At 50.0% G+C, this 22,666-nt stretch overlaps 1 protein-coding gene across 1 annotated transcript in view; it reads left to right on the top strand.

Moving 5' to 3' along the window:
- FAM174B (family with sequence similarity 174 member B) overlaps positions 1-21,655 on the top strand; it is a 35,600-nt gene extending 13,945 nt beyond the window's left edge. The window contains exons 2-3 of the mRNA XM_021680517.1: positions 11,541-11,672; positions 21,122-21,655. Of these exons, the coding sequence (XP_021536192.1) occupies positions 11,541-11,672; positions 21,122-21,125 (136 nt within the window). The 3' untranslated portion in view covers positions 21,126-21,655. The remainder of the gene's footprint in view (positions 1-11,540; positions 11,673-21,121) is intronic.
- The last annotated feature ends 1,011 nt before the right edge of the window (positions 21,656-22,666 follow it).

Below are 22,666 nucleotides of genomic sequence, written 5' to 3' on the forward strand. Positions count from 1 at the left end.
TTCTAGAGGGGAGGGGGGTGGGAGGATGGGTTAGCCTGGTGGTGGGTACTGAGGAGGGCACGTTCTGCATGGAGCACTGGGTGTTATGCACAAATAATGAATCATGGAACACTACATCTAAAACTAATGATGTAATGTATGAGGATTAACATAACAATAAAAAATTAAAAAAAAATTAATAAAAAAATCTGTGCTTAATCTAAGGGTGATCTCCAGGAACCCGGACTTGGTATTTATTTTCTCGGGGGTGCAGGGGGGTGGGGAGGAAATCCACGCTCTTTGGCAAGTGTGGAGCAGAGGAAAGGCCGTGGCATAGAGAGCTCCCCTGACCTCCTCCCCCCATCCCCATTGTACAGATGAAGAAACTGAGGCCCATTAGGGGGAAGGGTTTATTGAGGTCATCCAGTGAGTTTGTAGGAAAAAAAGCAGAACTTAAGCACAGTGTTTTGATGCTCAGCTTGGTCCTTTCTGGGCCTCCGAGCCGTGGTGGGCTGGGTTTTGGTCTGTTCCATTTGGGTCTCCGGAGCAGTCAGCCAAGGACCCAGGAGAAAACATGGTTGAAAGGATCGAGCTTTTTTCCCCGTGTGTTTCCTGAGATCCACTGTGAGCATAGGGGGCACTGTGCTGTGGGGAACACACCAGAAGCTACGGAGCTCCGCGTTCAGTCTGGGAGACGGGATAGTGCCCTTGGATGACAACTACTGGGCAGAGAAGAAAGATTCCGATTCAACTGGGGAATGATGTATCAAAAGTAACACTTGTAAACAAAAGTATAAATTGCAAAAGGACTGCCCTGGGGGCTTTGGCTGGGGATAGAACAGTCTGGGAAGGAAAATGGGGAGGAGAAGGATTAGGGCTTGGTACAATGTAGGATGAAGAGATTCTTCCAGGACCAGATGGCCGAGCAGGATTTGCTGTGGTGGGGGTGGGAGGAAGTGATCATTTGGAAATTGTGATGATGATAATACTAGTAGCCACTGATATTTATTAAGCCCTTACTGCGTACCAGACTCCGTACTAAACGTTTTCTATGTGTTTCCTCATTCCTGTGATCGGTGTGCTGCCAGAGTCCCCGTTTTACAGATGAGTAAATCAAGGCACAGAGTGATGAAGTCTTGCTTAAGGCCACGCAGCTGGGGAAGGGCCAGAGTCTGACTTCGGAGCCAGCATTCCCCACCCTTCCCTTGTCGCAGCCGGATTTTGGAAGACACGGATTCTAGCTGGAGGACACCGGGAATTGTGGTGGGTCGGAGGGGTGGATGGAGTAATCACAGTGCTGTTTAGTACTGCCGACCGATGCTAGGGGCTTGATAAGTATTTGCTGGGTGAGTGGATGAATCGTGATGTGGCCATCGCGGGGACTCAGGATGGCTGTGGAGACCTGTAGAAGGTGCTGGAAGGACAGGTAGGGAGGCCTGGAGGCCTGAGTGGATGAAGAGGAAGAGGGAGAGGAGAGTGTCAGGGGGCCCCCGGAGGGCCTGGAGAAGGGGGGCAGGGTGAAGGGAGTGGTCAGGCAGGGGAGAAGGGGAGGAAGAAGATGGTGTCCAGTGAAACTCGCTCACAGAAATGCCAGCCACACATCTGGACATCTGGGCTTGGGAGGAGAGGTTAGGAGCTTCTGTGAGAAGTGACTCCTCCCTGGCAGCGAGGAGTGATATGCCCAGGCCTCCCCTACCATGTGGCAGGGACAGGTGGATGCCGAAAGGGCTATTCATGACATGTGTCCCAAAGCACGGTGACCTCAGAGTTTCCACGCTGTAGTTGGGTCCGCTGGGTCCACCAGAAATGTCCCTGTTGGTCGTCTTGCCACTGCCCTTGAACCAAGGGAGCTGCCCCTGGAGGCTGCCTTCCTTGCTTTAAGCCTCGCTTGCCTCACCTGGCACCTCAAATAAAAACAAGGAGGACCCAGCCCTTTGCAAACATACCTGGGGGCTGGAGGAACAGGTCTTGGTGTATTTGCCTTTGCCATATCGCATGTGATTCCTCCAACAGATTAAAGCTGGGGTGTGCTTATTTTGTCTTGGAAGAATGAAAGTTGGATCTGTCCCTCAGGGATTGACAGGGGGGAGGAGAAACAAGTGTGGAGAGCAGATGGAGGCCAGAAGCTGTAGCGTCACGAAGAGCCCTAAGGCTTGTAATTGAGCTCTTTGGGGTTGTGTGGTCCGTGTTGTTGTACGATCCATGTTTAGATGAACCGTAAGCACCCCCAGGGCACAATGACACCGCTCTGTTAACCCCAAAGGGGATGGTGCCCGAAGCGGGGGGATGCAACCAATAATGGCTGGTACCCCTTAATCAAATGAGCTGCTGGTGAGCAGGTATGAGGAAGCGTATCGGTTGAACATGCGTATCATTCCTTCTTTCTGGGCTCCTGATTTTTAGTTGAGTTGTTTGGTGTCGCTCATGCTTGGCATTGCATCCATGACCACGGCCAGGAAACAGTTAGGGGTTGCAAACTGATCGTCCCCAGATCTGTGTTTTGTTTTGTTTTGTTCTGATGTGCACAGTGTTCTTAACAACCGAGAGGGGTTGAGAACACCTAAAAATTGGCAGTCTTTGCATAAAAAATCTAGGGCTGCTTTTCTGGGCAGATGGAAATACTTGGCAACACAGGGCCTGTGTTCCATGTGACAGTAAGGGGCGGGCGTCCGCCTCGGCTGGGGTGGTGAGCACCACTCCTTGTGTCTCTGGCTCGAAGACAGAGCATTGGTCACCGTTTGCCATGCTGTTTGTTCTAATGTTTATGACACCCCAGACCTGCTTCACTGGTTTCCTCTGCCTGGGGGGGCTCGGGGGCAGTGGAGTTTTTGACCTGGTGCTTTGAGTCCTGGTGCTTGACCCGGAGCTGGGTCCTGGACGGGGAGGAGCCCCGGCATGGTGGGGAGGGTGCAGCATGAGGACAGGGGAGCGGTGTGGAGGGGCTTGCGGGTGCTTCTGGAAGGCTCTCGCTGTGTTCAGGAGGGCTGGATGGGAGCCGTGTTAGAGCGGGGCCCCTGGAGACCTTGAAGCTCGTGCTGCGCCGGAGGAAAAGCCGTGTCTCCTGTCACTGGCCGTCGGTGTCCGGGAGCCCCTCTGGAGCAGTGCGGGATGAGGTTCATATCGCACTGCTGTTTACCTCTTTCGGTGGCTTGTTTAAACTGCTCTAAAAGGAAGCTGTTGGGTGGAGCGCAGGCGGCCAGGCCCAAGGCAGGGCAGGAAGGAAGGTTGTCCTTGGGAATTGTATCCTGGCTGCCTGCCTTGGTGGGGGGCAGTGGTGGCCTCGCCGTCCGAGCTCGGGGCTAAGCCCGAGTCGTTGCCCATTCTTCAGGGACCGCACCGATGTCCCGGCCTCTCCGGCCCCCGCTCCCCTGCAGGGGTGCTGGGGGGTGGGTTCTGGAATTGGCTTCTTTCTTTCTTTCTTCAAGTTTACTTAGTTTTCTAGGGAAGGCTCAGTTATGTCTTAGGCTCTGAAGATGCAGGTGCGGGGTCAGGGTCAGGGTCAGAGTGGAAAGTGCGCAAGGCCTCTGGCCCCAGAGCAGAAGCCCCCACCAGGCTTTAAGGCTGCGTGGCATCTCAGCCAACTGCCGGCCACTGCTTGATGTAGTCTCCCCCTCATTTTGTTCTCATTTTCTTTATGAATTTTTCTAAATGTCGAAGGTGACATGGGCTCTTTGCGACTAGTAGTGTGGTTTCGGCAGCATGCTGGTCCTTGAGCTACGGAACTACTTTATTTTTTTATTTTTTACTTTTTTACAGATAGGCATATGTTTTTAATTTTTATTTATTTTTTTAAGACTTTGTTTGTTTGGCAGAGAGAGAGAGGGAGCGCAGAAGCAGAGGGAGAGGGAGAAGCAGACTCCCTGCGGAGCAGGGAGCCCCACGTGGGGCTCCATCCCAGGACCCCAGGATCATGACCTGAGCCGAAGGCAGACGCTTAACCGACTGAGCCACCCAGGTGCCCCCTACGAAACTACTTTAATGGGATTAAAAATGAAAGCAGCTAGGGTGGAGGGAAGGTTCGGCTGCTGGGTCTGGCTCCCGAAGTCACTGGATGCTCTGCGAAGTGACAGTTCCAGCTCCGGGAAAGAGCAGGCCTGACACGCGCCTGCTACATTTAAAAATGTTATCTTAATTACTGACTTCGAATCTTACTTCCTTGTTTGTTTGTTTTAAAAATAGGTCGTATATGGGTGCCTGGGTGGCTCAGTCGGTTAAGCGACTGCCTTCGGCTCAGGTCATGATCCCAGGGTCCTGGGATCAAGTCCCACATCGGGCTCCCTGCTCTGCGGAGAGCCTGCTTCTCCTTCTCCCCCTCCTCCTGCTGGTGTTCCCTCTCTCACTGTGTCTCTCTCTGTCAAATAAATAAATAAAATCTTTAAAAAAAAAAAAATAGGTCGTACATTCACATGGTTCAAAGGTCCTGAGGAGCCAAAGACTATATTGTCAATAATCTTCTCACCTCTCGTCCCCTCGGCCACCGAGCCTCCTTCTCTGGGTGCTGCCGGTTTCCTGGGACACTTTCCAGAGATTTTAACAGTATAGAAAGGAGTGTAACGTATGTACACACACACACACACACACACACACACACACACATCTTTCTCTATTTTTAATAACAGCTTTGTAAGATAAAATTCCTATATCATACAATTCACCCATTTAAAGTGTCCGATTCATGGTTTTTAGCGTATGCAGAGTTGTGCACTATGACCCCAATCCATTTTATTTTATTTTATTATTTAAAAAAACTTTTTAAAAGATTTTTACTTATTTGACAGAGAGAGACACAGCAAGAGAGGGAACACAAGCAGGGGGAGTGGGAGAGGGAGAAGCAGGCTTCCCGCCGAGCAAGGAGCCCGACGTGGGACTCGATCCCAGGACCTGAGCTGAAGGCAGCTGCTTAACCGACTGAGCCACCCAGGCGCCCCCACCCCAGTCAATTTTAGAAGATTTTCATCACCTCAGAAAGAAACTCCTAAGCCCATCAGCAAAACCCCCATCTCCCTCCCAACCCTCAGGCTTGGGTAAACACTCAATTAGGACCCATTTCCCTTCATACTCCTCTTTTCCAGAATTTTCCTGGCTATTCTTGTTACCTTTTTAAAAAAATTTTCCTTCTCTGAGCTTTGGGATCAACTTGTCTAGATTCCCCCACAAAAATCTGTCAGTATTTTATTCGATTTAATTAAACTGGTAGATTCATTTGGGAGCCCTGAGATCAGTATGGAGGTTGAAACTTTCTTGTCAGAAGCATGGCACGTCCTCTTTTCGTTGACACAGTCTTCCGTGGCAGGAGGTGGCCGGCCACCAAAAGCCCTCGCAGCTGAACTTCTAGCTGCCTGAGAGTACCCACTCCGAGGGTATGGGGACACCGGGTGTCTCAGCTGAGTTTCCTGCTCTCTTGTTGGAGGTTCTGGGATGTGGTGGACCTAGATTTGAGTCCCACTTGCGGGTCAGGTCACTCAGTGCTTCCCGGCTTTTGTTTCCTTGACTCCATGACGCCTCGCTGGCTGGAGGCTCCAGTAAGACCACACATATGATGCCTGGCACTGGTGCCCATCATGGTGGCTTCCATCACTGTCACCCCAGGGGAGCGATGATGCAAGAGGGCCACACGGGTTTGAGAGTCACATGTAGATGGTGCCCCACGGTGGGGGCAGTGCTCATGAATGGAGATCACATTGGAGTCTGAAGAAGGCGGACACTTGACTTGTGTGGGGTGTCCTGGGAAGGCCTTGCCGGGGAAATGGGAAAGCTGTGGCCCCATGGGGTGGTTGGGGCAGGGAGGCACCCTGGGGACCCACCACCAGAACCCCAACTGAACTGGGCATGTGGTAGAAATGGATATGAAATTAAAATTCAGGTGAGCGAGTCATCTAGAGGCACATAACGAAGGAATTGCAGAGCCGAGGTCCGAACCCCATCTCTGGACATGCAGTCTGTGGATCTGAGCGCTGCACCCCCAACCCTTAAGGGTTTGTTTGGTTGTGTTCCTCTTGGTGGGGGAGGGCCAGGACGGAGGCCTGCTGAGCTCCGAAGCTCGGCTCCCGGCCTTCGTGTTTGCACAGGCGGCGCAAACCCTCTTCTGACCAGCTGCTGAAAGGGCCTTCGAGTAAACAAATCCTCTGGCTTTAGGGTTACATTTCAGAGTACAAGAATCTTGAACTTCTCCTCTGTCTTGTTAGAAATGTGTGTTTTGGCTCCTGTGGAAGGATCCTTTGTCTCTTAGAACTTCTCTGGTCTTGCCTGTTCCTGTGAAGCACAATGCGAACATTTACTTAAAACCACCATTTGCCATCCCTTCGTTGAGGCCACCTGCTTTAAAGGGACCTGTTCCAGGAAGGAGAAACTGTGTCAAGGGGCATGGGCCAGCTCTATCTTTGCCTTTCTTTGATTTCCTGAATCTCCTTCTTTAGCCAGAAGCTCTATGCCCCACGGTTTTGGCAAGCTGCTCTTCTGCCTGGTCCCCCCAACCCTGTCCAGCCCCACGTGTGTCTGGGTTATGAACTCAGGTCTGACTCTACACCTGGGCTCTAGAACCAGGTGTCTAGAGCTTTCTTCTAGAGCTTTCTTCTCAGGCTGGTGAGCGAGGGGAGGGCCGTGTCCACAAGCTGACTCACTGTCCCCTGGAGAGACTCAGGGGACTTCAGAGTCTTTGTGGCCATGTGGACTTTGCCTTTTCCTTAGGCCGGTGTGCTTATAAACAGCCCTGTGGGAAGGAGTCACCAGGATGTTTGTCTTCTTAGAAAACCTGTCCCCCGGTGGCCCTAAGCAAAACTTCTTATGATATGGTCACTGAGGCACTTGGTACGTGGGGTCCTTTGTTTCTGGAGCAGGGATGTGTCCTAGGGTTTGAGAGGGTTTGACAAAATGAGAAAATTGTGCTTACAGGTGGAGGTTTTACCATTAGAATGTCGGAGAATCCCAAGACGGCGTGATGGTTATAGCCTAAGCTTCACATGGTGCTGTGCCTGCTTTCGGTCCCTTGAGATCCCATAGCGGTTCGGGTTCTCCACGTTGTGTGTGCCAGAAACCCTGGCCCAGACTGGCTTTGGTAGCTGTCAAGGAGGGCTGGCTTTATAGTAGATTTGGAACTTGTTTTCTCTTCCTCCCCATCTGCTTTCTACCGTGTTGGCTTTATTTTCCCTTTATTTCTTTTTCTCTCTCTTTCTTTCTCCCTCCCTCCCTCCCTTCGTTTTTTTTTTTTTTTTTTTTTTAAGACTTTATTTATTTACTTGAGAGAGAGAGAGCACAGAGGGAGAGGGCAGAAGCAGACTCCCTGCCGAGCAAGGTGCCCAATGCGGGACTTGATCCGAGGACCCCGGCATCATGACCTGAGCTCAAGGCAGATGCTTAACTGACTGAGCCACCCAGGTGCCCCCTATTTTCCATTTCTAGAAGGTGGCAAGATGGCTTACTTCATTTGGGTCTCAAGGCCAGTGGGTGGAGCATTTGTGTTCCCTCTTCCCAGCCTTGCTAGCAAAGGGCCATTGGCTCTCATTGGTCCCCACTCCCGCCCCTCTTGCCGCGGCCTGGGGGTTGAAACACACCGATTGGCTCAGGCTTCAGTCCCATGTCCACTCCTGGAGCTGGGGGTGTGGTCAGTGGCCCAGCGTCCTCAACCGCAGGGACCAGATGGGAAAGGGGTTCAGCCAGGCCACTGAAGATACAGATGCCGAAAAGAGGGGGGAGGTGGGCGCTGGCCTGCCTCAGAGCAGCTCAGGTCCTAAGGGAGCCATGATTCAGAAGTGTGTGCAGATCAGTCTGAAGTAGGAATGTGTGAGCTGTATTAAGTGGCAAGTTCCAGAAAAGTCTGATGAGGGCAGAGAGTTTCTCGGTGTTAACGTTGAGTGGGTGTGGAGTCTGGTGGGGGTGCGGAGTGGGGTTGCAGTTGGGAGCGAGCTGGCCCCTCGCCTCTTGGCAGGCATGGACGGTTCAAGGTGACCACCAGGGAGCTCTGTTCTGGGGCAGCCTTTGGCCTTGGCCATGGGGATGTCAACCCCTCTGAGCCTCCTTTCCCTCAGTTCTGAGGCAGAAGCACCTTACAGAGTGATTTATGTTTTACATGTGATCCTGTGTGTAAATAGCTTAGCTGGACCCAGCAAGAGCTCAACTATGATGAACTAGTATTAATTTGAAAAGACGGGTTAGAGTGTCCACACTCAGAGAGGACAGAGCAGGACTAGGCGAGGTTATTTCGACTGGAGAGATGTCCATTTTCTGTTCTTTGGGGCAGGATGGCACTGTTCTCCAACTCAGGACAGCTAGAGTCTGCGGGAGAGGCTCATGGATTGTTCGAACAGTTCCCCACTGCTAACTTGTACGCGGCTACAGAAGGAGGGGTTGCTTTCTACGGTGAGAAATATGTGGGGAGCCTCCCATCCTGCGCCCTCTGAGGGCAGTGCGTCACACGTCATGCAGTGGCTGCCCACCATCTGCCCGCCCGTGAAGGCGCTTGTCCATGGAGGCCTCTGCCAATGAGTCTGAGTCTCTCCAACTTCTCACAGGTCCCAGTTTCCCTATTAACACGGCCAACAGTGGACAGTGACATGGCTCCTTGTTTGTGAAGGGTTTTTGTGTCTCAGAGAGTTGATCGTTTGAAATGTAATTTCTTCAGCTCATTAGGTCAAAACTGGCATTTAAAGCATGTATGGGGGCTCTTACTGATGGCCTTTTACGCTAGTCAGGGTTCTCTAGTGAAACAGGACCAAGAAGATAGATAGATAGATAGGTAGATAGACACACACACACACACGCACACACGGAATGTGTGTCAATATATAACATATGAATTATATTATTAATACATTAATTAAATTAATCATTTGTATTAATATAATCAATAGATTGATACATATTTTTTGAGTAATTGGTTCACGAGATTATGGAGGCTGACACGTTCCAAGATCTGCAGGGTGAATATGCAAGCTTGAGGCCCAAGAGCTTATGATGGTGCAAGTTGCCATCCCAAGGCGGGCAGGCCTGAGACCCAGGAAAAGCTAATGTTTCAGCTTGAATCTGAAGGTAAGGAAGAAACAAAATACAGTGTCCCAGCTCAAAGGCAATCAGGCAGGAGGAACTCTCTTACTTGTGAGAGGATCAGTCTTTGTATTCTGGGCAGGCCTTCAACTGATTGGATGAGGCCCACCACACTGAGGAGGGCAGTTGGCTTTACTTAGTCTGCCAATTTGAATGTTAATCTCATCCAGAATTACCCTCACAGACACACCCAGAAATAACGTTTGATGAAATGTCTGGACATTTCATTTAACCATCATACCTTTGATGATATCTTGGGGTTTCAAATTCTTTCCTGAGGTCATGTGGTTGGAATGGTTGGCATTAAAGCAAGTAGGCCATGACATTCTAGAGGCTGGTGGTGGTTTCCAGCTTCTCCCTTGGGTAAGTGTTCAAGGATCTTATTTTAAACTAAATAGGTTAATTTTCTCATGACAAGACTCTATAAACAATCAGGAAGGAGGGAGGTGATTTTATGGGTGATAGGGATCCACTCCCATGAAGCACAGCTAAAGTCAGAGCCTCCAGAACCTTCTTCCAGGGTCAGTAGTCAGTCTTGCCCCAGGGCCAATGACTAAACTAGGTTTCAAGTTCCAAGGGGGCACAACGAGGTTTTCAAATCAGATTTTGCATTTTCAAGGCTTCACAGTATGTGAGAAAGAGTTAGAAACAGCACTGGGACTCCTTAGCCTGAAACCATCTTGGGGTGTCCGTCTCTTTGGGCATCCACATGAGGCTTTCTCACTATAGATTGTGTAGGGTGAGTTATGCCGAAGATACAGATACACATACAGATAAATATATATTTTTCCTGTGTAAATGACGCTTTTCATATTTTTGGTAAAGCATACTAGGTAAGACAAGAACAATTTGCTGTTGCAAAGAAATTACGAGAAACCTGAAAGCTTCTTATTTCATCGTTGTACAAACCGACCAAAGAATTTCTGTGTGCCGGAGACCGAGGGATCTCGTGTGTGTCTTGAATGTGGTCCCCACCTGGGAACAGCTTGCTGTCTGCAGGAGCATAGGATTCTTCAGGGCCCCGTTTATGATTTTTTGGGGGGGGGCAGGGGCTTGGCTGGTTTCTTGTAGTATCAGATATACTCAGAAAGGAGGAGGGACACCATAGACTACGAGGTATTTGGGAAAGCGTTCAAGATCGTGGAGAAATAAATGCAAAGAGCATCGGTAGTCATGATAATAGTATTATTCCCAGTGGGGCGTCATAAACTTTCAGCCATGCCCTGATGAATATTGCATCCTTTGTGCAGAGTGACTAACGCCAGAGACTGAAAGCCTTGTCTTAGCACTTTCCCTGTGGCCCACAGTGACCCTTTACCATCCTGGAGGTAAAAAGCTTAGTGTTAAAACTCACTATCCTCGGGGCGCCTGGGTGGCTCAGTCGTTAAGCATCTGCCTTCGGCTCAGGTCATGATCCCAGGGTCCTGGGATCGAGCCCCGCATCGGGCTCCCCGCTCCGCGGGAAGCCTGCTTCTCCCTCTCCCACTCCCGCTGCTTGTGTTCCCTCTCTTGCTGTATCTCTCTCTGTCAAATAAATAAAATCTTTAAAAAAAAAAAACTCACTATCCTCATAAATCCTCATGATGGAAACAGTATTGACTTGTTTTTACAAGTGCTTGTCATCTGAGAGAGGCTGTAGCACTTCTGTTTATTATTATTACTAACGGTAATTTTTGCTGAGACCCTCCTGTGTTGCAGGCTCCTTACGTGCACCATCTCATCTAATCCTCTCCTGCCTGTGAGTGACAAATACTATCCTTACCCTATCTTATTTAGGAGGAAACGGAGGCTTAGGGAGATTAATTGACTTGCCCGTGATCACACAGGTAGAGGGTGCCCGAGCCCTGCCCCGGATCCCACCGGGGTGGCCCAGGGGTGCTGCTCTCAATGCCACTTGTGCTGGGAGTGGGGATGCACGGACACAGTGGGGCCAGGTTGAAGGTGAGGGAGCAAGGGGGCGAAGGACAGGTGTGTCACCCCCATGCAAACGCGGCGCTGGATCCTGTCTTCATTGAGCATTTTTTAAAAAAAGATTTTATTTATTTGAGAGAGAGAATGAGATAGAGAGAGCATGAGAGGCGGAAGGGTCAGAGGGAGAGGTAGACTCCCTGCTGAGCAGGGAGCCCGATGTGGGACTCGATCCCAGGACTCCAGGATCATGACTTGAGCCGAAGGCAGTTGCTCAACCAACTGAGCCACCCAGGCGCCCTTCATTGAGGATTTTGATCTTCTGCTCATTGCAGATTTTCTTTGCATTAGTTTTGCCCTTTTAAAAATATTGCATTGGGGCATTATTTATCTTGACGACTGGGCTTTGCAGTGCTCAGGGCAGGCATAATCATCTCTACTTTGTGGGTGAGGACCAGGAGGGCTAGCGAGGTCAGGAGTCCGTAGAGGTCCCCTGGCCAAAAGGGACGGAGCTGGGACGTTTGCCAGGGCTCCTGGGAGCTGGGCTGGAAGTGGCAGCATGACTTAACTGTGGGGATCCTAGCGTTCTCAGGAACGTGTCTCTCTTCTTCCAGGTCGGGAAAGAGGTTGAGGAAGACCCGCAAGTATGACATCATCACTACTCCAGCTGAACGCGTGGAAATGGCCCCGCTGAATGAGGAGGATGACGAGGATGAGGACTCCACAGTATTTGACATCAAATACAGGTATGGGGTGGGGACGGCAGCTCCCTCCTGGGCTCTCGGGCGTTGGGTGGTAGGATGTTCACCTTGGAAAACAGTGTGAGGCCAGGCGTGGCGTCCACGTGTCCTTGTTCTTTGGTTGCGTGTTTGACCTTGGGGCGTCCTGCTTACGGAGGGATCTGCTTTGATCCCTTCCTAGAATGCACAGCCCCCAGAAAGCCCGCAGAGAGATGCTTGCAGAGAAGCAGCTATTCCTGCTTTCCCCAGATGCGGATGCTGGTGAAATGCGCTCTGCATGAAGAAAAGGGGGGCTGAATGTCAGACAGCGAACTCATCACGCACTGCGGGGGGCGGGGGGTGGGGGATGGGGTCCGAGCAGCCGCAGAGGCCACATGTGGTGCACACAGATGGACACTTCTCTTTTAGCCTCTCTAAAACTCGTGGCTGGGAGCATGGGGTGGGATGGGGGTTACTCCCTGGATGGAATTTACTGATGAGCTCCAAAGGCAGGGGCGTGACCGAAAGGCAGCCCGTAGGAGAGTCCAGAAGACTTTGTGACTTCAGGGTTGTAGTTTGGTTTTCGGATCCTTTTAGAGTGTCCTTTGGATATGTGAGATGCTCACTGTAAGGCTGGGGGCGAGCATAGTTGGGAAACAAGGGCTCAAAGCCTCAAAGAAGAGTAAGTTGTTTGCCCAGCGTTCCGGTTATTACCAACAGAGGGGAGACACAGATCGGGGCTGGACCCCATCCTGAGCTTTCCCTGCCAGAGTTCTCCAGAGAAACAGAACCAATAGAAAGATTTATTTTAAAGGTCCAAGTCTGAAGGTCTGAGAACCAGGAGAGTCAGTGATGTGAGTCCCCATCCAAGTGTAGGAAAAGACCAGTGTCCCAGCTTGAAAACAGCAAGGAGAGTGAATTCTCTCTTACTCACCTTTTGTACTATTCAGGCCTCCAGCTGCTTGGATGAGGCCCATCCCCAGCAGAGAGGGGCATCTGCTTCACTCAGTCTACTGATAAAATTATTAATCTCCCCCAGAAATACCTTCACAGACACACTCAGAACGGTGTTTGACCAAATACCTGGGCACGCTATGGCTCAGTCAAAGTGACGCGTGAGATTAACCAGCACACACAGCTTCTCCATACTTGAGAAGGCACATCTTCCACACCTCTCCTGACTTGTTCTTGATCAGCACAGCCTTGGCTCTTCTTGGCCCTTCTGTGTAAATCAGTTGTCAGAATCTGCAAAATGAAGTTTGGGATTTTGACTCCATGTATCAGTTTAAGGGGAATCAGCCCCTTTATGAGAACCCTTCCAATCTATGAATATGGGTTGACTTTCCATTTATTTAGGTATTTAAAAAAAATGTCTTTCGATACTTTCAAAAATTTCTCCATACATGTTTTATAGGTTTTTGTTAGCTATATTCCCAGTATTGATATATCCCCAAATATATATATTTGTTACATATTTCCAAGTGTAAATACATATATGTGTGTGTATGTGTATATTTTTAACCTAAAAATACTATTTTGTCATCATGTCTGAAAAAAATGCCTGCATTATCATGTTTATATACATACCAATATTAGAAACAGTTTGTTGATGAGTCACACCTAAATCTTATTAAGAACAGGTAAACATTAAACCATGGATTGCTTATCGTAGATAGCAGAATAAACCATTAGCTGTAATGTGCATGTTAGGTAAATAGCCCTCTTTGAGTAGAATCAAAACACTCAGTGAGGGGCGCCTGGGTGGCTCAGTCGTTAAGCGTCTGCCTTCGGCTCAGGTCATGGTCCCAGGGTCCTGGGATCGAGCCCCGCATTGGGCTCCCCGCTCGGCGGGAAGCCTGCTTCTCCCTCTCCCACTCCCCCTGCTTGTGTTCCCTCTCGCCGTCTCTGTCAAATAAATAAATAAAATCTTTAAAAAAAAACCAAAAAACACTCAGTGATACTCATCCATTTGACAACATAATATACACATAAGAAAGTTAGTGATTGTACTGATTTTGTTGCTTAGCCATTTTATCTGTCTCACATTGACTGCACAGAAATAAAACATAATGTGGAGAAAACTATGTCTTCATTATTAGTCACAGTGAAAAGGGTCTGCTGCATCCTGCAGACTTGGGAGTATTAGACACTGGGGAGCACTTGAGGGCTTACGTGGATCAGTGTACTGTTTTGATTCTGAGACACTGAATAGAATCCCATCCGTATTTAGTGACTGAACCAACGGTGGAAGCCTCAGATCTCACGAAACAGGAAAAGACCAAAACAGAGAGATAGAGCCGTCAATCTGTCCAGATATTCTATCTTTAGACTCGTGCTTTGGTGTAAGGTGGAGAAGGGGGCCCTTTCTTAAGTACCCGGATACACATATTATTGTGGTCTGAAGACTGCTGGGGTGATATTGTGTCTGGGATCATGAAAAGAAGGTACATACTGAAACGAGCATCAGATTAAGAAAATTCCAGGCTTGTCTTAGTTCTTCAAATAGTGAAGCAAGCGCCTTTTCTCGGCTGACAATTTGTGCTGTATCAACACTGGTGCTTTTTTTTGCAATTTTCGGATTTGCATTCTGTCTCCGGTACTTATTTCTCTCTTAGCTGGAAGTCTGTACCTTCTGGCCATCTTCACCCAAGTCCCCCACCCCCAACCCTCTGCCTTGGGTAGCTACCAACGTGACCTTTTTCTACGAGTTTGGTTTTTTTGAGATTCCACATACGAGTAGGATCATGTGGTATTAGTCTTTCGCTGTCTGGATTATTTCACGTAGCATAACGGCCTCAAGGTCCGCCCATGTTATTGCAGACGGCAGGATTTCCTTCTTTTTTTTTTTTTTTATTTTTTTAAAGATTTTATTTATTTATTTGAGAGAGAGAGAGAGAGAGAGAGAGCACATGAGAGGGGGGAGGGTCAGAGGGAGAAGCAGGCTCCCTGCCGAGCAGGGAGCCCGATGCGGGACTCGATCCAGGAATCCAGGATCATGACCTGAGCCGAAGGCAGTTGCTTAACCAACTGAGCCACCCAGGCACCCAGGATTTCCTTCTTTTTATGCCTGATAATATTCCACTGTGTATGTATACCACATTTTCTTGCTCGGTTCATCTGTTGATGGACACCTTGGTTGTTTCCACGTCTTGGCTATTGTCAAGCCATAATGCTGCCCTGAAGGCAGGGAGGCAGAGATCTCTTCAACATAGTGATTTTGTTTCTAAAAGCAAATGATTAAATGAACCGCATGGTGGATTTTAGGGTAACAGATTCATACTTCTGTTTTTTTGGAAGTCTGAGTCTGCTCCCTGGTCTGTTGTAAGGGCAAGAGTAGGTGAGAGACCAGGTCTCTGAAGCATGCTCTGGAGCATCGTCGTTGGCCATTTAATAATGGGCGCTCCATCTCTATCTGACACAGAAATAGCATGGAGCCCCTCAACGCACGGTATTTCTTATTTATATTTATGCTTATATTTATTTATTTTAAAGATCTTATTTATCCATTTGAGAGAGAGTGTGAGAGAGAGCATGAGCAGGGGGAGGGGCAGAGGGAGAGGCAGACTCCCCGCGGAGCTCGATCCCAGGACCCCGGGATCATGACCTGAGCCGGAGTCAAACACTTAACCCACTGAGCCACCCAGGTGCCCCGCGTGCTAATTTTTAAGACAGGAATTACCTTAAGTCCCTCAGGCACCTCGATGTCTCCGGAGGTTTTAGCAGCCCTGCAGACAGTGATCGGCTCACCGGCTGAGAGGACATTTTCAGGGGCTGAGGGATGGCAGGGGAGCTGCTCCAGGTGCAGAGAAGGCAGAGGGGGCCGGGGGCGCTGCCTCCCTTCCTTAGGCTTCCTTTGGGTGTGTTTCCAATGTCTTCCATTGAGTATTTAGAAAATCGAGTATTTGGCTCTTATTTTCAGTTACTTTCCTGGTGTCCGCATTTTGGCCTTCCACAGGCTTTCCTATCGCCAGGCACTCCCCTGCCTCCCTGTTGAACTTCAAGTAGCTCCTGGTGGAAGTTTGCATTGTTCTCGGGTTGAAATGATATCAGGATGCGAGTGAACTTGGAGCCGGGTCATGAGACACAAGACTGCTCCAGTCCTCGGGCCCAAAGGCGACTGACCATTTAGGAAGACCGAACAACAGCTTTCTTGAGTACAGGTGTAATGTATGCTGTAGACATGACAGACAAGAGAAAGGAAAAATAAAAATTACCTGTAATCTCACTGCTTAACGGTAACCACTAGAGTGTGTATGAGTACGTATCTGTGAATTTTCTTTCTTTCCTTCTTTTTTTTTTTATAGAAGTAGGACTGTGTTACACATGCTGTTTTGGAATCGTTTCCCACCTGAACGACACATTACAAACAACTTTATAGGTCAGTAAGTTTGAAAGAACAAGGATTTTAAGACCCGTTTTTTTTTTTTTTTTTAAAGATTTTATTTATTTATTTGACAGAGAGAGAATGAGAGAGAGCACATGAGAGGGGGGAGGGTCAGAGGGAGAAGCAGACTCCCCGCCGAGCAGGGACCCCGATGTGGGACTCGATCCTGGGACTCCAGGATCATGACCTGAGCCGTCGCTTAACCAACTGAGCCACCCAGGCGCCCTTTAAGACCCGTTTTATGTTTGGTTGAGGGTTTTTGAGAACTTCCTTGTCTGCACCTGATAATCTGCTCATGGGTACTTGTCTTTCCTGTTTAGACATAGCTCAACTAAATATTGGGGTTCCCTCTGGGAAACAGACTACATTTCAATCAGTGCAGCTGAATTGGGACCTTGGGTTAGTTTATGAGTGAGTGCAAGGAGGAAAACCGTGTTCTTGGAGCCAGGGCACCGAGGCAGTAAGTCGGTTCAGACTGTTGCACATGCCTTTGTTTGATAACACTTTGTGACTTGGAGCCTGGACGCATCGGCCAGGCAGGAAATGGGGAGAAGGTGGCCAGGGCAAGGCTTCTGTGCAGAGCCCTCTTTTTGGGCTCCAGTGCAACTGGGATGCTCTAATCTGTGAGTTAAGACCTCCGGTGTTTAGGGCCGGATGTGGTGGGGGCGGGGGGGGGGGAGGGCAACAGAGTCTGTGGAAATGAATTTCCAGGCTAATTAGAGGAAAGAAATGATGGCTGAACAGATTACAGAGAACCCTGGGGTTTTGAAATGATTCCATATTTCACAGGGCGTTTGAGTCCTGGCCGTTTGTGCTTTGAGCTCGGTTGGCCCAGCGTGCAGCTTGGCTGATGTTTTGGGTCTCTGTGCACCCCCGCCTTATTACAGGAGACTTCTGTGATCCCCTCTAGGCGTTTCCCCAACGCAAGGCAGATGCTGCCCTTCCTCCTGTTTGTCCGTGGCTGGTACCGGTGGCCATGCCATGTGCCGCCCAAAGGTAGGCTGCTGGGAGCCTGGGAGACACGCCGCTCCCACCCACCGTGCGTCTGGGCCCCGTTCCTGTGCCTCTTAGGTTTGCAGAAGATGTGGACTGTGGGAATCCAGTCATGCATTCTAGAAATGCCTGCCTCCCACCCTCTCCGGGGTAGAGCTTCCTGTGGGAATCTCATTAGAAACCGATGAGATTTTTGCTGTGACGCCAGGCGCTGGGCCTGGCATCTTGTCTTTGGAACAGCGGGCATCAGGTGGCTGATTGCAGCCAATGGCCCCTGGAGGTAAGGCTGGGAGCAGGAGAAAACAGATTGACTCTCTTGTCCTAGACTGAGGCCCGGGGCTCAGAGTCCCCAGGGACACCCAGTGGTGGGTGCTAAGTGCGCTTAGCGCAGTGACTTCTGGAAGGTTGGGCTCAAAAGGCCCTTTTGCGTATCCCGTGCTTCCTCATCTCCTGGAACGAAGGTTCTAGAGTGAGGAACGAAGCTGTTAGGAGCATCAACCTGTGGACAGCTGTGGAGGCGATGGGTATCCTGAGCTTCTGAGGCCCGGAACGAATCGTTGACCCGCAGGCCCCTCCCCGGGGATGCCCGAGTATCCTACCTGGACCTGAAACAGAAGCAGAGTCATCCCCAGAGCACTCGGAATGAAGCTCAGCCTGCCCTCTTCCTTACAGGATGCCGAGCTTGTGTGTGTAAAATGGGCATGTCATGAGACCTTTTGTTTTCCCTGAAAAGGAATCTTGGCAATCTGGGTTCAGTTCTCGGTAAGGTACCGTGCACCTTAGAACTCTTTTGAGTTTCATGTCTGTGAGGGGAGAACCTATGCGAACAGGAATTTGTATGGCAATGAAAATTTACCGCTAAGTGAATGTGACTTACTCAGTTTCCTGCCTACACACACACACACACACACACACACACACGCACACACCCACACACACAGAGTTTATAGAGCTACGTAAGAATCAGGCAAAAAGGAAAAAAAGGAAAAAAGAAACCCAGCACAAATAATCCTCACTAGCAATGCTTTTGTAAAAGCTAGCCACATTATCCAGTGGTTTCTTCCTATGTTTGGTGTCCTGGGATGAAAGCCACAGGCCTGCTGATGGGCGGTGGTGATCCTCACGTCTGTCTCACGCACGCTCCCAGACGGGGCCTCGCTACCTCCCTCGGCTTGTCCTTTATTCCTGGGGCCCGTGTGCCCTGTTCCTGAGGGGTCCTTCACCACTGCACAAAGGGGTCAACTGCCAGGGTGCCGGACAGGTGCAGAGGCAGGTACTTCTGCGGGGAGGACTCTTTCTGCTGACAGACAAAGCATGGGACATGGACAGGTTGGGACACGTCCCTGTCCTTCTCTGCGATGGTTATGACCCAATGTCGTTGGACAGGACACTTGGAAATTTGAAAGGAATAAGCAGGGAGTGTGGCACCTAAACACGTCCTCACGTCTCAGGGAACTTCCAACGGGGAATGGGGGGCGGGCTCAGCATGGAGACTCTTTCAGGTTTATCTTACTGATGAAGCAGGAATGTCATTAGCACTTTGGCTCTTCTGGGGGGAAGACAGAGAGGCTGAGAGCATCCTTTTAGAAATCTCTGCTCATGCCCCGCTCCGTGTGGCCAGCTTGTGAGCCTGCTTGGTGCAGTCACTGGGAGTGAAGATGGGTGAGCCTGGCCTGCCCTCCGGGAGCTCGTGCTGAGACGGGGACACAGCCAGGAACACTGACACAAGACAGCCCCAGAACCACAGGGGAGGAAAGAATGGGGTACTGTGGACAGCCGGGAGGGGTGCCCCTCCTGGGCAGGAAGCTCTCCCCAGAGGAGGTGCAGCTTGTGGTGAGTTTGAAAGGAAGCGCCCCAGAGCAGGTGGACGGGCAGGGAGGAGTGAAGGCGTTGCAGGAAGAGTTGATATAGCATGTGCGAGTTTGGGTGTGCAGAGGGAGAGCCAGGTGAGCTGCAGCTGTGAGCTGCCCACCCCCGCCTGAGCCCTCCAGAGGAGAGCCCCAAAGCTCATGAGCTTGGGGAGGCAGCAAGATGAAGTGAGGAGACCTAGAGTCCGTGTCCATGGTGCCCTGGGGCTTCCTGAGTCAGTGTCACCGGCATCTGAAGCCAGTCCCACTGCTCAGACTTGCCATGGAGCTCCCCTCCTTCGGGAGAGGCCGAAGGAGCTGGTGACCCCCAAGGGCGGTTGCATGTGCCCAGAGCGACTGCTCCCCCGTGGAGGTGTGTGGAAGCTCTGTTGTCTTCTCTTTTCGGGCAGTTGCCCTGCAGGTTTAGCTCTGCTGTGGAAGAACTGAGGAATTGTATCCAGCGTGGTGATTCGTGGGGGCCCCCCTGTGTCTGCCCTCTTCCACTCCACCCTTCATGTGCGTTTATTCTATATAAGCACAGGGGTGGACACAGCTGCCTGGGGGGATGGGCGCCCATAGGGGTCCTGGCCGAGGACCCTGGGGTATGCTCTCGTAGCATCGCCAAGATGTGCCATCTCTAGATCAGCAATATCGGCATGCCCATTCTTGGTTTGGTCTTTGAGAGCTTTGAAAGCCCCAGGCCCCCGGTGCCCCCCCACCCCACCCCCGCATCCTCAACATTGAACCTGCAGTGGATGCAGCCTGATTGGGGGGGGCAAGCCTGGTGGGGGGGTCTGAACACTTGAGGTCCAGCAGTCTGCACCTGTAGGAGGGGGGAGTGCCTGGGCTCGTGGATGTTAGTCTGGGAGGTTAGCCCCCCACTCCCCAGCCCAGGGGAGGGGGCATGTGGGCACTGGAAGAAAACCACCCCATGCAGGACACGGCTGTGACGATTTTTCTTTTTCGTCTGTCGAGGAGGGTACCCTAGTGGCCAATAGGAGGATGCCCCTATTTGGATTTTTTCTTGAAGTTTTTCTTTGGACGTCATTTCCAACTTAAAAAAAGTTGCAAAAGCAAAAATAGTATACTCTTTACCCAGATTTTCCTGGTTTGACATTTTGCCTCATTTGCCTGATGATGGCTCTGTGTGTGTGCATATGGATTTTTTTTTTTTTCTGAACTATTTGAGGGTAAGTTACATATATCATGTCCCTTTCCAGCAAATACTTAAGTGTATATTTCCTAAAAACAGGATGTCTGTGTCTTTTAGAAAGTAGTTACCCGATAATGATAGTATTTATATTTGGGAATCATGTAACATTTTGAAAAGATGTTCATAATTTTATAACTTCTGTTAAATCCCCACTGTTTTTACATGTGTGATTTTTGTGTTGCCCGTGATCAAACATGAACAGAGGACGGTGATGGGTCTGACCTCGCAGATTTTCCCTCCTTTCCTGAGTCTCTTTGGATGATGTCTTGAATGGATTTAGTTTTCAAGCTTTCTTTCATTCACTGCACAAATGTTCCTTGCACCCACTACGTTGCCTGGTACCATGCACTTGGTGCTGGGGGTTTGAAGGTGAGTGAGCTCAGACAGGGATCTTGCCTGCAAGGAGCTCCCAGCCTAAGCAAGAGCCAGAAATGAATCCGATGACGACATAAACCAGGGATTCACAAACTTTGGCCTGTGGATCAAATCTGGCTGGCGGCCTGTTTTTGTATGGCTCATGAGCCAAGATTGATTTACATTTTTAATGGTTGAAAAAGAATTAAGAGAAAACTAACATTTCATGACACGGAAAAATTGTTAGCAGATCAAATTTCGGGGTCCACAAATAAAGTTTTATTGGAACACCGCCATGCTCAAGCATTTTCATACTGTCCGTGGCTGATCTTGCTCCACAGGGACAGAGTTGAGTAGTTGCCATGGAGAATGTAGGACCCACAAAGTGAAAAAATGGGTACTCTCTGGACTTTTACAGAGAAATTTTGCGAAGCCCTGGTGCAAACACTGATAGAAGTGCTAGGAAGGAGGGATACAAGGACAAAAGAAGTTGTGTACTAGGGAGTCTGCATGGGGAGCTAGGATCCTGAGCTAGGACCTGAAGGAAAGGAAGGAGTTATCTTCCAGACGGCATGTTCAAAGGTGCTGTGGTTGGGGAGTGTGGCCTGCAGGTTGGAGACCATTAGGGTCAGAATGGCTGCAGGGTTCTGCTGAGGGCACTGACTGGTTCTTCCTTTTCTTTCAGGTAAAATCTATTTCCAGCATGTTGGCATCCTGTGGAACGTTGGTCAGCTGCAGCCTGGGGTGTGAAGGATCTGGAAGCTGTCTCGTCTGAGGTGTTGAAACCAAAACAAACATTGTTGATGAAACTCTGACACCCTTGCGTGTGTCAAACGACAGCTCCAAATGTTACTGCAGGAGAGTCGCCTCTACCACCCTCTGGATGCCCCTTTAAAATGTCACCCTTTTCTCCTCAAGAGGGCTTTTGCCTTGCTAAGGGGCAGGGGTAGAAACATTTTGACTTAAAAAAAATAACTTTAAGGTAACTGTTGACAAAAGGAAAGAGTAAAGTTCAGAAGTTAACAGGAACCTAAAAAATGCAAAAGCCTAAAGGATATTCAACTTATAATCTCTGACATTCTGCTCTCCTGGATCTATGACATTCTAGACGTCTGACCTTTTGGTGGTCTTTTGGGCTTGGTCAAATTCTGGTCTGCTTTTGGTGACGGCTGTGCGAAAGTTCAAAGTGGAAATGTTGAGAGCTGGCAGCCCTAACAGAAGTGTAACTGGTGTTTCTGGCTCCGTTTCTTTCCTTTTTTAAAAAAAGGGTTCAGCAGAATCAGGTGTAGCTAGTTCACAAAGAATTCTGAGCATCAGGGAAAAACCTATATGTGCAGGTGTGTGTGTGTGTGTGTGTGTGTGTACGTACACATAGAATCATTTCTCCTTTTTTGGGGGGAAGAAGCAGTACAAGGCAGCCTTTGGTTAGGAACATCCTCCATGTTTCTCTGCCCTGTTCTACACTGTTGCCCTTGGAAATGTAATTTTAAAAAATCACCGTGGTGATTCAGATGAATGGGGATTGGGCTGGCTGGAAAAGGCACAGGGTCAGGGACCGGGTTTGAAGTTGGGTCTAGGCCAGGCTGGACTGGGAACCCTGCGGGACCCAGGGGGTTACCGCAGCAAGGCCCCTCCCGCAGGTGTGGTTTGGGGGTCGTGGCTTGTTTCAGAGCTTGCATGCCCAGACGTCTGCCGGCTTCCAGAAGCAGGGCTGACTTCTCGGGGTTGATGGAGACCTCGCATTTTGCTGTTTCCTGGGGGTTGAGATTATCTGCTAAAACCAAGCAGCTTCTGCTAAAGCCCTGTTAGCAGTGCCTTTGGGGCCCTGGGACTCTGTTCTTTCTGGAGAGGGGTTTTGCTTTTCTTTTTCTTCTTCTTCTTCTTCTTTTTAATCCCCTCTTTTCTTTTCTGGCATTTTGCAAGGTTTGTGCGTTTGCCGGTGGATGCCTGCCCGTTGGCTTTGGATGAAAACGCTAGCCTTTGCTGACCCACCTGTTCTCAGATTCTTCAGTTTCCTGAGAAGGGCAGTCAGTGCGGCGGGGTCGGGGGGGTCCCCGGGTTCCCGAGTCCCCGGCTGTTGGGAAGGCACGCTGGCCTCTGCAGGACAGAGGGGTGCCCAGGGAGATGGCTCGGGGAGGAGCGCACCTTACAAGCAGCTGTCCCTCCACTCCCTCTGGCTCATGGGTGGGTTCTCTTTCCCTTCTGCTCTCCTCCTCCCTGTTTGCCCGCG

This window comes from Neomonachus schauinslandi, chromosome 9 (genome assembly GCF_002201575.2).
Source record: "Neomonachus schauinslandi chromosome 9, ASM220157v2, whole genome shotgun sequence".
In the NCBI taxonomy this organism is placed as follows: Eukaryota; Metazoa; Chordata; class Mammalia; order Carnivora; family Phocidae; genus Neomonachus; species Neomonachus schauinslandi.